Source organism: Ciona robusta, chromosome 4 (genome assembly GCF_009617815.1).
Source record: "Ciona robusta chromosome 4, ASM961781v2".
In the NCBI taxonomy this organism is placed as follows: Eukaryota; Metazoa; Chordata; class Ascidiacea; order Phlebobranchia; family Cionidae; genus Ciona; species Ciona robusta.
This window is the reverse complement of record NC_143238.1, coordinates 769,147-783,006: the sequence shown is the minus strand read 5'-3', so window position 1 is coordinate 783,006 and position 13,860 is coordinate 769,147. Positions and strand designations below refer to the sequence as shown.

At 38.0% G+C, this 13,860-nt stretch overlaps 2 protein-coding genes across 2 annotated transcripts; one reads left to right on the top strand and one right to left on the bottom strand.

Annotated features, from left to right (window-relative positions):
- The first annotated feature begins 209 nt into the window (after positions 1-209).
- Positions 210-5,052, top strand: LOC149736307 (retinol dehydrogenase 11-like). Its single transcript, XM_089877384.1, has 6 exons — positions 210-653; positions 777-866; positions 941-1,093; positions 1,191-1,296; positions 1,639-1,850; positions 2,329-5,052. Exons 1-6 carry the CDS (start codon positions 389-391, stop codon positions 2,619-2,621), a joined length of 1,119 nt encoding a protein of 372 aa, XP_089733510.1. The 5' UTR covers positions 210-388; the 3' UTR covers positions 2,622-5,052.
- LOC149736306 (uncharacterized) lies at positions 2,934-13,104 on the bottom strand. The gene is made up of 14 exons (XM_089877372.1): positions 11,177-13,104; positions 10,835-10,865; positions 10,529-10,629; positions 9,718-9,873; positions 9,562-9,639; positions 8,926-9,128; positions 8,418-8,614; positions 7,921-7,981; positions 7,606-7,759; positions 7,317-7,449; positions 6,720-6,929; positions 6,120-6,232; positions 5,828-6,022; positions 2,934-5,444 (listed from the first exon to the last, which is right to left on the bottom strand). Exons 1-14 carry the CDS (start codon positions 13,037-13,039, stop codon positions 5,103-5,105), a joined length of 3,837 nt encoding a protein of 1,278 aa, XP_089733498.1. The 5' UTR covers positions 13,040-13,104; the 3' UTR covers positions 2,934-5,102.
- Between the last annotated feature and the right edge of the window lie 756 nt (positions 13,105-13,860).

Genomic DNA, 13,860 nt, shown 5'->3' with positions numbered 1-13,860 from the left:
TGTCCCGGTTTGTAAAACGAGAGAGGCGTAGTGATTCAAAGGCGCTTGTGTGTATGCCTTCATAATAATATCACGTGACAATAGCGTGCCGGTGCCGCACATGAGTCTCACGCAACCTCCCACTAACAAATACAAGCGAAGAAGATGCGACGACCGTCCTCAAATAAAAGATGCTACACCGCGTTTAATGGCCACTTTTAGTTAAGAGGTCAGCTTAGCCACTGCAACGATTATATATAATTGTGTGGCATGATTACGCATAATTTTGGTATACGGCGCCTATATAACTGCCTTTGTGTATTTGGCGCATCTATATACTTTATGATCTTTCTAACATAGTTCTTGTTACTGCAGTCTAGATTCATAGCTTATATTAATACGAACCGCGATGTCCACTTTCGTAGCAAATCCACCATCAAGTCATATTTTCGAGTCGCTTGTTCCGTACTACGCAGAGGCATTGTTGGGCGCTCAAAACAACAACACCGCCGGTGAAGAGATAGGCCACCCGAACGGTCACAGCGTCACTAACGGCGCCTGGGTTCTGCTGGTTGGAACACTTCTGTGGTCGTATATACTACTTGTTATTTTAGCAAAGAAGCCGAAATGTGACTGTACAGCGCGTTTGGATGGCAAAACGGTTGTAATTACTGGTAAGTTAAATGCGTTGGTTACAATGTCATGCAAATTCGTGTTTCCTAAAGTAATTTATGTAGCTATGCAATTTTATCCAACTATCCCAAAACTCACCATTTTGTTCGCGCTTTTCGAACCAGGTGCAACGGATGGAGTCGGGAAGGCAACTGCGTTTGAACTTGCAAGTCGAGGTGCTGAAATTGTGATACCGTGTCGTAATGCTGAGAAAGGTAAACGTTAAATGCGCAGATTTTTAATATTTGTAAAAATATAAACCTATCTAACACATTGGAATTTTGTCCAGGTCGTCGAGTGGCACGCGAGATTGCTGATATCACAGGAAACCACAAAATCCAAGTCGTTTACGTAGATTTCACAAATCTCGAATCTGTTAAAGTTTGCACACAGATATTAAAAAAATCCCTAAAAAAAGTCGACATTCTTATCAATAATGCAGGTACTTTTTCGTTGTGATATTTATATATTTCGTCATTATACTGTCATATCATTATAAACGTAGATTTAAATTTTGACTTTGTTTGGTTGACATTTAGGTATTGGAAACGGCGTTGGGACAACTTTGGACGGATTTCCGCTCGTGTTTGGGGTAAACCACTTGGCGCCATTTTTGTTCACCACCGAGTTACTTCCATTACTGAGGTTAGTCAAAACAAATATTTATCTTTTATATATGTAGTCTAACTTAGGTTATTGTTTCTGGCGTTTCGATACAGTGATAATAAGTGCGCTTGGTTGTTAACCAGAGGATTTGGGTTCGTGGCTAGATACTGCCACCATATTGTGGACGCGTGTGTCTTTTTTTATATAACTAAAGTTGACTTGACTCAGAAGTCATTAATTGGTTGTCCAAATGTGTTGGTAACTCTTGAGCAGACACGAGCTGTATGAAATTATTGCCCGTGTTGGAGTATAATGTACCATGGTCGAAAGTTCTGAACTAAACACGAAGAATTACATTCGGTTTCATGTTTAAATTTACAGGAAGGCGCCTACCGCAAGAATAGTTTGTGTGTCTTCCGTCACTCATTTGTGGGGAAACATTAACTTTGATGAACTCCAAGATTTAGATGGCGGATCTCTTCCATCTCAATTCCGGGCTTACTCCAGAAGCAAACTGGCAAACGTACTTTTCGCAAAGCAGCTACACCGGAATGAAAGTCAGCATGGCATAAGCACTTATATTGCTCATCCAGGTGAGATTTAATGAGGTCTTTGTTTTTTCGGATGCTAGTTTTTGCAATAAGATTCCAACGTTCAATAAATGCCCGTAACATATATTGGAGAGGGGTAGGATGGGACATGTTTTCACCTTTTATCGTTACTTTTGGCAGTAAACAAAGAACATTTACAGAATTCTATAACCACTGTCCCGCGACTCTAAAACAGCATTGTTAATTGTTTCATTTCCAAAGTGATCGCACCAAGTACTGTGACATTGCGTCGCTAACAAATGATTGTCACCATGCAGCTGTAAAAGTGATAAAATAGTAGGGCGTGACGAACCCGATCCATCTTAATTTTAAAACATGGGCAATATGTGCTTACAAATTACCCAATACATACAATTCAAACAGTGGCGAAAATTATGCTGGTGCTATACGATAATGCACAATTAATCATATATCGTTCTTTTTTTATTGAAATCGATTGACCATATTTATGTTTCTGCAGGGTGGACGTTTACAGCAATATTCCGCGATAGTCCTGTATTGGCAAAACTTTTATTGTTTCCATTGCTTTATTTGTTTCTTTACACACCAGCGCAAGGTGCACAGACACAAATTCACCTGGCACTTGCGCCAGGAATCGAGTCGAGTAGCGGAAATTATTTCGTTTCCTGCAAACCAGCACGAACTGGGAAATCTGCTAAGGACATCGAACTCGCTTCGAATCTCTGGTCGTACAGTGAGAAGGCCGTAGCATCCGCGCTTAATCAGAGCGTAGGATATTGTACTTCTATCTAATTTTTAGCTTTTACGTTACACTTCACTGCTGATTTTGTGTTCCTATAGATATATAGTAGGGTGGGGGAAGATGGGACACCTGTTAATTCTATTTTCTCTTCCAATTTGGTAGTAAGCAAAAAACATTCAAAGAACTATTAAACTGTATGTTCACAACTCCCATGCACCGTTGTTAATTGTTTAAAAAACGATCACGATATTTAGATATTATGTGCTAAAGGTGTCCCATCTTCCGCCACCCTACTGTACTTGTAATATTGAAAAGAATTATTTACTGCACCTAATTTCTAAACCAATAAACCACACAATGTGTACTTGGTGAATGCAACGCAGACGACTTTAATAATAACAGTAATAATCGCGGTAATAATAAGATTGGCGATAAAACAAATCGCGGTAAAAGCACTTGAGAAATAGTGGGTTTGCTATGCGCCGAATATGACGCTGTACTCACGGTTCTATAGTGACAAGGACAAAGCACGTCACACATGGCATTATGACAGCCGGGAGGGCGAGATACAATATCGGTGGACCGCTTAATGACATAAGGTAGCGATTTGTGATGAGCGAGAATACATAGGCGAACATGGGGCTCAGTAGATAATATGCGGCGAAATATCAGAGGGCGAGACAACACACTACTTCGTTCACAGCAAAAACACCTGTTTCTAAAATACAGCAACGGGTAGGACCCACTTTCGTAGCACTGGATCAAACGTTTAACAAAACGGTTGCGATCGTAATAGCTTCGGTGTACTTAACAAGTGGTAACGAGGAACACCGCACAAGCATTCGAATTTACCGACCGTAGGAATGCGCAATGATGGTCAACATATCGGAACTTCATATCGGCGGAAATGAGAATTAAAACAAAACACGGCGGACAATATAAATGTGGGTAAAGCTTGGATTTTGCAACATAGCGGAAAGCGTGTCGAACTGGCAAAAGTTTCAATGTAATTCACACAACGAGATGCGCTAAGGAAGAAGTGCAAAATAAGATCATTGAGCGTCAGTATGTGTGGTTGGCTTGTAATTATAATGCGACGTTTTATGGAATTGTTGACGATTTGATTGTCGTTGTGTGGCAAGTGTGCAAAAAGCTTCCGTAATTGGGGACGTGTGTGAAGTCGAAGCGAGCTATTTTGCGCGATTGCGGGGAAAGTGGAAATATTGAAACGAAGACGAATTAGATTCAGTGCTAGATAGTGGAGGATGCGGAAGCAATTTGGAAGGCGCAAGTATTAGCGTGCGGGGTCAAAGCAGTCTCGTGTTGACTTACATGAAAAAAACAAATTGCACAGAGCAACTCGGTAGCGTCACTGCGCGGCGGTTCGGCGGCACAGTTAATACGAGTGACTCTGCTGGCGGAAGCTGACACTTTGATTGGGCCGAGCTGTGGGGAAATATACGTCGAACAGTGAATACGTGTGAAAATATGCAAGGTACCGCAAACCATGTGGATTATCCAGGAAAAAGTTTCGCTTCAATCGGGGTAGGTAAAACAACAGTGGTTTGCCGACTGCTTAATGCATTTGGTGTAGTAGATAAAATGGCTGACCCCAAGAAAATGTCAAAACATTAATACGATCAAAATATTGGGACATTAAAATCTCGGTGCAGAAAATACACCTTTGCATGCGTGGGTTTAGATGGGTGACAATTTCAAGCACCGCTGAATTGCAATTGTCATTTTTTGCATGAAGAATCAGTTAGAAATCACAGGCAGTGTAAATAATAGGGAAGCCGATATGATTAATTCTGTCGCTTCATCGGTTCGTGGAATGTGCACACGATGGCGGAAGATAGCGGTAAATAAGAAATCGGCGAAGGCTTATTCTCGTGTGCACAGTCCATTTTAAATTCATAATCATTGGAAAAGAAATTTTGGTGAAAAACAAGGAATAACAATACAGAATAACTTAGGGTTGATTGTGTAAGGTAAATAATTGTATATAGGCGTAAAAGGTGTAGCATATTTGAAATCAGTTTTAGACGAACATTATGTTAACTTTGCAACTAAACACTTTAAAATATGGTAGGTTAAGCAGGAACATACTAAAAAAAAGATGTTGGCCAATAAGATGTTGTGCATGGCCAGCAGAGTCACAGAAATATCTGTTTTATGATTAAAGGAAAGAGGGGAAAACCCCTAATGTGGTAACATAGTCGAAGCTTGTGCGGTGACCCGTAACCTAGTGTAGCAAGGTGGCAAAATACAAGGGGCGATAAAAGTTAAAATGAATCCAGCGTAAAGTAGTGGTGTTGGTAACACAGGTGGCCACATATGTTGTGGGGGGGCGAACTATTTTCGGTGATCATGAGTTGATAAAAAGTAAGTTACGATCCATAAACACACGGCAATAAAGGGGAGAGCACTAAACGCAGCATCGCATTGTGGAACACTACACCAAGTGCGTAAAAACAACAATGGCAAAAAAAAACATGTCTACTAAGTATTAAAATACAGGTGGTTACTTGCTACATGGTTTCCCCACCCAGTAGATTCTCAGGCAGCAATGTGTGAAGTGGGCTCATAATACGTGACATATCCTCACTGCTTGTACCAGACCAAGGCATGCTTGGTGGCATGTTGCTTGGCCAGTTACCTCCCTGTGGGTTGCTGTTGCCCCATAACTGCTGCTGTTGTTGTTGTTGGGAAGATACTGAAGCAGCATCTGATGAGATGGCCAGGGATGGGTTCTGCGGAGGTTGTGAGATGAATCCTCCAGTTGATCCACTGTTGGAGACGAATCGACTCCCAGGAGTTCCGGCAGTTGATCCCCATGAACCACCAGCTGTTGCGTTCACAAAGTTTGCAACCTGATGATAAATCAAATTAAATGGAGATTATGGAATGAAAAGTATACAAGCAAAAAAATACAAAATTAAACATATTAGGATGTCAGGTATTAAAACTTTGTCATCAAATTCCTTGTGTTGACAAATTAAAGTTTGAATCCAAAATCTGGACAACTACAAGAATGTCTATGGCGCCATTAGATAGGTTGACTATGGCTTTAACTTAACAAAATTAAAAAAATAAAAAGATAATTTGTTGGCATCAGCTTGTACGAATAAAATCTACTTTCAAACAATGCAAAACCATGTGTGAATAAAAGTATGTAGTTTATTCCAACTATAATATCAGATACCATGTTTGATCAATTATACTATTAAAAACAATATTGAAAATGTTTCATTACCTCATGATCAGTAGCAACAGTAGCAACCAGCATAGTTGAACCTGCCATAAACATATTGAGTGCTTTCTTTGCATTTGCTGCATCTTCAGGTGAAGCATAACGGACCAATGCCATTCCTTCAATAGGATAATGTCCTTGGAATGAAACCATATTGCCATGCTGCATGCATAACTGTCGCACACCAGCTACATCAACCTATGGAAAAACATTTTTTAATTTACGTTTAACCTGATGTTAACCAACCTACACATTTGATTTGTTAATACATGTGTTTTAAGTATTGGTCAATTACCTGTTGATTAAAGTTGGTAAGCACAAGCCAGGAACCCAAACTTTCTTGTTGTTGTTGTTGTTGTGGTTGTTGGGGTTGCTGTTGTTGCTGCTGAGAAGCCCAATTGTTGCCTCCTGTAATATAATAAAGATTAACAATGGATGTAAGCAGGAAGTTGTGTTACCACCAACTACACAACCATCACTGGCTTTATGGCAATTGATCTCTACATTCAGCAAAACACAGGTTATAATATATATTAAAGGTTTTTTAAGCATTGTTATCTTGATTTTTAACAACAATACCTAGAATACTGCCATGTCACATATCACCCCCTACTCAGGAAAGGGTTAGTCATAACTCATAAGACAGCTGGTCTATTTGTAGGTCTACTAAAGGGTAATTACCGCACAGCAATGCTTCTAAACCGTTTTTGTAATAACTCAAACATTTAAAATAAACAAACAAAGAGCTTTGTTGTTTTTATTACTAAACCAAAATTTTACAACTTTTTTGTGGACGTGCAATAAATAGGATTTCACTTTGTGAAATATTTACAAGTCTTATTAATTAATATAAGAAGGTTATAAAAAAAAACAAGAAACCCCGAAACATGCATACCTTGCGAAGTACGTGTCATATTCTGATCCCATGAGTTGTTAGGTACGTTCTCCCATGTTGGCGCAAGTTCTTTAGTCGGACGGAAAGCTGATCCCCCTATACCTGGTGGTGGTGGTCGTGACAGTGATTGATTGCTGCTCACTTTCCATGGATCTTGAGGAGCGGATAATGATTGACTCACAGTGGTTGTGGAAGAAGCTCCGTTTGCTCCTGGCATGACCATAGTTAATAACTAATACGAGGCTAAATCGATGGAAAATGAAAGCAAAAACTTTTTTTTTTAAAAAGAAAAACAAACAAAAACTGATTTGAATGAGATATTTTTTTCACATGTATTACTATAAATACTTTTAGATAAACAATACATGATGGTCAAACCTGCTATATTGCTTTAACAACAGGCTCACAGAAAAAGTTTATTTAAAACTATTATTAAAAATTTGACTCATGTAACTTCTAAAATAATGAAATTTTCTTTGTTTACCTAATTACATTTTATCAAATGGTTTAAGACCGTGGTAATTTTTACATTATGTCTTTTTCCTTGCCATTATGTAACTCAAGACAAGTTCCAATTAAAACCCAGCCTCATATTACCTGTGGACCACATAGATGACACATTAGCATCTGTATTTGCAGTTGTTGGAGGTTGGTTAGCAAGTGATGTTTCTTCATTATTCTGCAAACCAGTTGATGATTCAGAGTGTGCACTTCTTTCTCTTTTTAGAACCTTTATAAAATACAAAATATTTCAGTAGCTGAAAAATACAAATAAACCACCAAATATGGTATACAATACAATGTACAACACCCCACACAAGTAAACATAATAATTTATACATTCTATTAAAACTATCTAAGTGACAAAAATGGCAGTGTTGCACACCTGATCAGCATCCCTCACAGTGTTGATGGACATAGTTTTTGCAATGGCAACACTCCCTGGAGTTATATCAGGGTCGGCCTCGGGGTCAATTCTTCGAAATCCTTTCCATGGAACACCGGGGGTGAACTCAGGTGGACCAATGTCAGCAAGTGCACTAAGGAAAATTAAGATATACCGATGTTACAGTGAACAGATTACAGAAAAACTCAACAAAACAACAATCTTTTAGAATTTCTCTTTAATAATTTCACATTTGTTAAAATTTACTTTCTGAAAGGACACATAATTTAAGAGTTATAAAACTGACATATTTACCTGTTGGGTTCAGATGGAGCTTCAGTATAGTTTGGAGTTGCTAAATCTTCAGCTTTATTTGCTGCAATATAAGGTTATACACATGATATGCTAGTTTTTCACCTTTATTTATCACCAATTAAAAAAATGAAGTGTTTTGTTTATTCTTTTTTCCTATACAAGTTCTACCTGTGACAAGGCACGTTAGGAGAATATTTACCTTAGTCTATTGGTCAACAACACATTTTTTAATCATTCGAATTACTGAATTGGAAATTTTAACTTTTGTATAACAATAACATGGTTTAAATCCAGAGCTACAAAATATTTGACAGACAATAACAAAATTTAGCAAATTATTCGATACAAGAGATATATATTTCGCCCAGTCTTTTTTACAGTTAACAAGGTTTTTGTTATATAGTTTCCCTGTGCAAAAACCTATAACTGCCAAAAAGGCAATTACATAAGTGGTAGCTCAAAAGTGCGCTCATAATGTTCAAAATAAAAAATTGTACCTGCATCTGTGGAGTAATACTGCTTCTCCAAGGATGCCATTTCATCCTGTGGCGATTCATATCTCATGCCATTAAAGTCACCACTGGGACCAGGAAAGAAACCCAAATTATTCGGGACATTTCCTGTTTGCTGGTAATCTCCCATGCCAAGGCTGGTCGGGCGCTTCCAGTGATTCATAAATCGAGATTTTTGTTCCCTAGTAAAGAAAACATTTTTCCAGTTTTTGTTAAATCACGAAAGAGTTTTTATATATACTATTGCTGTCAGAAATATTGTAGATATAAAAACTCATCTTGTAATATTAAGTTGTATTAATTATACAGATTTATGTAAAAATATTATTTTAGATTTTTAACTAGCTTATAAATATTTTAATATTGGTTATTTAGATGAGCTTTTGTGGTTGTGTGTAACACGAAGAGCCAGATGTCCTTGTTATTGATAACAAAGCACAATAACTGGTAATTGGAATTTTACAGACAAATTTCATTTGCAGCTGGTATCCACCTGACTGAAGGGGAGGGTATGTTAGACATTGGCACATTTGGAGGTAATGCTTGTCCAAGTGCTGTCATGCTGTTCAATGGAGATATCATGGACTGATTGGCAGTTGGTCTATGACCACTTAAATCCATTCCACCAAGAGGTCCATTGCTTTTGCTGGGTTGAGTTTTTTGCAACATGTTTTGAAATATTGCGGTACGTTGCGCCTGGAATGATTAGATATGAGAAGTTTTGTAATTTATAAACAACCAAGAAGTACATCTAATCTGTATATTTAAATATATACCAGTATTAATTTGTTTTAACAGTTCTAAGATCATCTATGTAAAAAGATCCTGTAACACACATTGTGTATCTACAGTCACAGCACTAATGAACTTATAAATCTTCAAGTTTGTCAATTTTGGGCTACAGAATCGTTTGGGGAGTACATTTGCATTCTAAGCAGCCACATTTGATATCACGCGGATCTATTTACGAATACAGTTTGAGCAGTGAATTATTCATTTTAATGCAAAAAGGTTAAGTTTAAAACTTATACTAGTATTTTATACTGTGAGTTTTATAAACACTAATTTAATTTAGAATAAATTTGAATACATTCACGCACAGTATAGGTGAAACATAATATAAACTTACATCTATTTGTTGTTGATATTGCCGCATAATTTTTGTGCATTCAACTATCTGCTGTTGCCTTACAATGGGTGCAATATTCTGGAGAAAAAGTAAAATTATCACATTCGGATATCGCTTATGCGTATACTTAATCTTCATATTTATGCTTTTACATACCTTATTTTGAGTTATCATGTTTAACTGTAATTGTAATCTCTGGTATTCAGATGCTTTGTTAACCAACTGAAGAAGTGTGTGCATGTGTTGTGGGGTCATTACTTGAGGATTGAGAAACTGCTGTGGTATGACACCATTCATCACTGCATTACGTATCTATAAAATACATCTTTTTATGACAGAGTTTTTAAATAATGTATAATTTACGTTTCAATATTTAGTAGCGTATGAGACAGCCAAGCTGTAATAAATGTCCCTGTTGTTGTTTGAAACCCTGGATATTTGAATGCGATTTATATTTTCATTTTGGAAACAATCATTACTCACTTAATAATTTCTGTATGTTTTAGAATATTTAAATAATATTTTCTGGGAGAAAGGAATTTTGGGAAAAAAGCATAAAAATAATACTCTCACTACAATATGACCACATGTTATTCATGTCAATCTATGATGGGCTACCAATTTACACAAGTTGAATTGACATAAAGATTAATAGATTATATGAACAGTTGCTGTCATACACAGTAGAAACTTATATTTTTGTAAGTGGCTTGACTAGGGTGAATATTGTAATGAAAGTGGCTTGACTAGGATTTAAAACCTCAGTTCAAAATCGTGTTTTCGACCTAAATATTGGTGAACACCTAGGGCACATCCAGCTCAAAATAATTTTTAACTTTACTCGTAGAAAACAGGATATATAAAGCCAATCACAATAAACTACTCTTTCACAAAACATTAAAATGTAAATTGGGGTTTTCCTTTATTTTCAGATTTGTCTGTCATTGGGTAAAAATAAAAGTTTTACTTGTTGGAACTGATTCTGAAGTTGTGGAGGTAATGCTGGTGGCATCGGGCTTCGTAACTGAGGATTGATGTTTGGTTGGGGTGGCAAGTTACCTCGTGGACCTATCAAGTAAACAGGTGTTACTGATAATGCTATAAAAATAAAAACTCAGTTATGGCGATAACATGCTTAGAAATCCATAAAAGCTAAAGTTTTAGCTTAGCTATCCTAAAGTGAAAGTTGACAGCTTTGATCACTTTTTAAATGAATAAAAAGGTGAGGTACCTACAATCTACAAACAATGATTAAGATAGGAGCAAAACTCACCGTAATCCATGTTCTTCATTAGATTGTCAATCTGTAAGAAATAAATTCCATATTATAGGATAAGCCTACTACATTTGACTGAAATTGCAACGTTGCTACATAGTACATACATACAGATTATTATTACTTTGGGAAAAAGATAAGTTTGGGTTGAAAACCACTGCTTAAGGGTTACAAACTAGTAAACACTTGCAGATCTATAACCGTGTTTATTGTAACTTGCTATCGCATAATCCACATAAACAAGATAAGGATAAACAAAGAGGTAAAAATAGTTTTCTTAAAGAGTTATGATACAGGAGTAAACTACTTTAACAAAACAGAGCTATTTATAACAAATACCTTTCCCATTGGTTGACCCCATCCACTGTTGTTTTCCGATTGTCCCCACTGAGGTTCATTAGGTTGGCCCCAACCACTTGGTTTACTTGCTGTATTCCATCCCGATCCAGCAGTTGGTTTATCCCACCCAGTTGCAACCTTATCAGGTCTTGGTGCTTTGAAACCCCAGCCAGGAGTTCCATTATCACCAGCCATCCTTGTTGGTGATGTATTACCCCAACTTTTAGGGGAGGGGGGTTGATTAATATTTTGATTTGGTGGCATTCCCCACCCTTTTGCATCACCACTTCCGCCACTCGGATTGTTCATTTGTCCTCCATTACTATCTTGGGCTCCCCCTATCTTACCATGCTTATCCCACATATTAACTTTGCCATATGTAGTTGGATCACCCCACGCCGATGTACCATCATCAACATTGCTCAGCCTTCGTGTCATTGGATTTATCCCACCATCTTGTCTTCCCCACTGTGATTGGTCAGCTGCTGGCGAATGAGGGGATTGTTGAACTCTGCCATTTCCCCAGTTGTTGTTTGGCTGTAATGGTCGTCCTGGTGGCATGGAACCCCAACCAGGGTTGGATTGATTATCAGAAGGCTGTTGCATATTTCCCCACCCTGCTCCACCACCTTGAGGATGCTGAGGTACAGGTGGAGCATTCCAATTATTCTGGGGTGTTTGTCCCGGCATGTCATTCCACCTTCCAGCATTTACTCCTGAACCACTGCGTTGCTGATCACCCCATCCTGAATTCCCATTAGGATGATTTGGCATGAATGCTGGTCGTGGTTGAGACGGAACTCCCCAGTTTTGGGCAGAAGCACCACTTGGCTGTGATGGTAGATTGCCATAATTCCCACCCCAACCAGAAGACGAAGTTTTGTTTGATGGTGCTTCTCCCCAACCAGAATTTTGCGGCATCTGTCCACCACTTGGCTTTCCCCATGCTTCTGTACCATTATTAACAGGTGGATATGTTCTTGAATTGTTATTTACAGGATTCATATTTCTATCACTTATGTTCCAACTGGTGCCTTGCTGAATAGGTTTTGTTCCCCACCCTTCATGAGAATTAACAAGCTGCTGAACTGGATCAGGTTCCGAAGTAACTGCTGTGTTTTGACCGGCAGAGGCTTCACTGTTTTCTGCTTCTTCGGCGGAATTAGTTTCCGAAGCATTTGTTGCAGCTGGTAATCCTGCTGAAGCTGCTTTGGCCCATGACACAGGATGGCTAGTAGTTGGAGGTTGGTTGGCATTTGTCATCTGTGGTTGGCTATTGCTTTGTAATTGCTGATTGATGTCTTGATTTTGAATATGGGACTGCGTTACACTAGATGAAGGGTCTGGGGTACCCCAACCAGATGGTGCAGGAGCACTAGGTTCTGAGGTGTTCTTATTTACAGGATTACCCCAGTTACCTTGTTGTGGCTGTTGAGCTGCTGTTGATTTACCCCAAACAGCAGTGCCATCATCAATATTTGATGAATGTTGACCCCAAGGAATGCCAGTAGGAACACCCCAACCGGTGGAAACATTTGTGTTGGGTGGTTTTGTTCCGTTATCAGGGATTCGACCCCAACCACTTGTACCTGACTGATCTGCGTCATTAGCTGCTGACGGATTGGATGACGTGGTTGCCCACCCAGTATCTTCCTGTGAAGGGGCAGACTGCAATTGTGTTTGTGACATCACAGAGGTGGTGTCTTGTTCTGCTGAACCAAGTTGAGGCCAATTAGCAGGATTTGTTTGCGGAGTATTAACTGCAGCAGCAGTTCTGCTCCAAGTACTTTGTGATGATGTGAGACTTGATTGAGATAAACTTACAGGTTCAAATTGATTTGTCCAAGGAACGTTTGAACTCATATTAAAACAACTTTAAATATGTAAATCATTCTGTACACCATTTTCCTAGGAAGAAAATTTCATTTTAGTAATAATAATAGAAATAAATTTGTCTATTTAATACTATTTTTGTAGCAAACATATTTGATGAATTATATTATAAGGAATATAAGGGTCCCTTTAAATAGTTAATGTCCGCTATGTCAACTATGTCTGCTATGTCCGCTATGTCCACAATATTCACTACATAGTGGACATGGCGGACTTAGTAAATATTGTGGACATAGCGGACATAGTGTACATGCACTGTTTAAAGAAACCGAGAATATAATTGTGATTTACAGTTTGTGAAGATTATTTGTGCAGTTACAAACAGATAATTATGTAAAGAAAAAATTGTATTCAAGGCATTGGCACTAGTGAAGATTCCTCAGGTACATAGCATAATAGGCTGGTAAAAAGTGTTAGAGGTTGGTGGTTAGGACTTGATGGTTAGGGGTTAGTGGTTATAGGGGTTAGCAAATAAGGTGGGGGGAGGATTCCTAACTAGCACCGAGGCATTAATCAAGAGCTTGGTCACTTTTTGGTTTGGGACGTTATTATTAAACTACAAATTAGGAGAAGATTTTCACATAGGCAAACTGTCAGCGAAATGTTACAACATTATAAAAATTGTGACAGAAATGGTGCCTACCTAACTAAAAAATGTTATAATACTATTATGATTAAATCCAGCAACACAATGAGAAACAAACAGTTAAAATTGACTATGAATACTATTACTATGTTAATGCTACATTAGAAATCTAAGTTTAATAAAGATAATTTATAGTATAATTTAT

Excerpts from the sequence above, each read along its gene's own strand:
- LOC149736307 (XM_089877384.1), top strand. The coding sequence starts at position 389 with ATGTCCACTTTCGTAGCAAATCCACCATCAAGTCATATTTTCGAGTCG. Across the intron at positions 1,094-1,190 it reads CATTCTTATCAATAATGCAG|GTATTGGAAACGGCGTTGGG; the intron begins GTACTTTTTCGT and ends GTTGACATTTAG. Across the intron at positions 1,297-1,638 it reads GAGTTACTTCCATTACTGAG|GAAGGCGCCTACCGCAAGAA; the intron begins GTTAGTCAAAAC and ends TTAAATTTACAG.
- LOC149736306 (XM_089877372.1), bottom strand. The coding sequence starts at position 13,039 with ATGAGTTCAAACGTTCCTTGGACAAATCAATTTGAACCTGTAAGTTTA. Across the intron at positions 10,630-10,834 it reads AATGAAGAACATGGATTACG|GTCCACGAGGTAACTTGCCA; the intron begins GTGAGTTTTGCT and ends TTTACTTGATAG. Across the intron at positions 8,615-8,925 it reads ATACCCTCCCCTTCAGTCAG|GGAACAAAAATCTCGATTTA; the intron begins GTGGATACCAGC and ends TTTCTTTACTAG.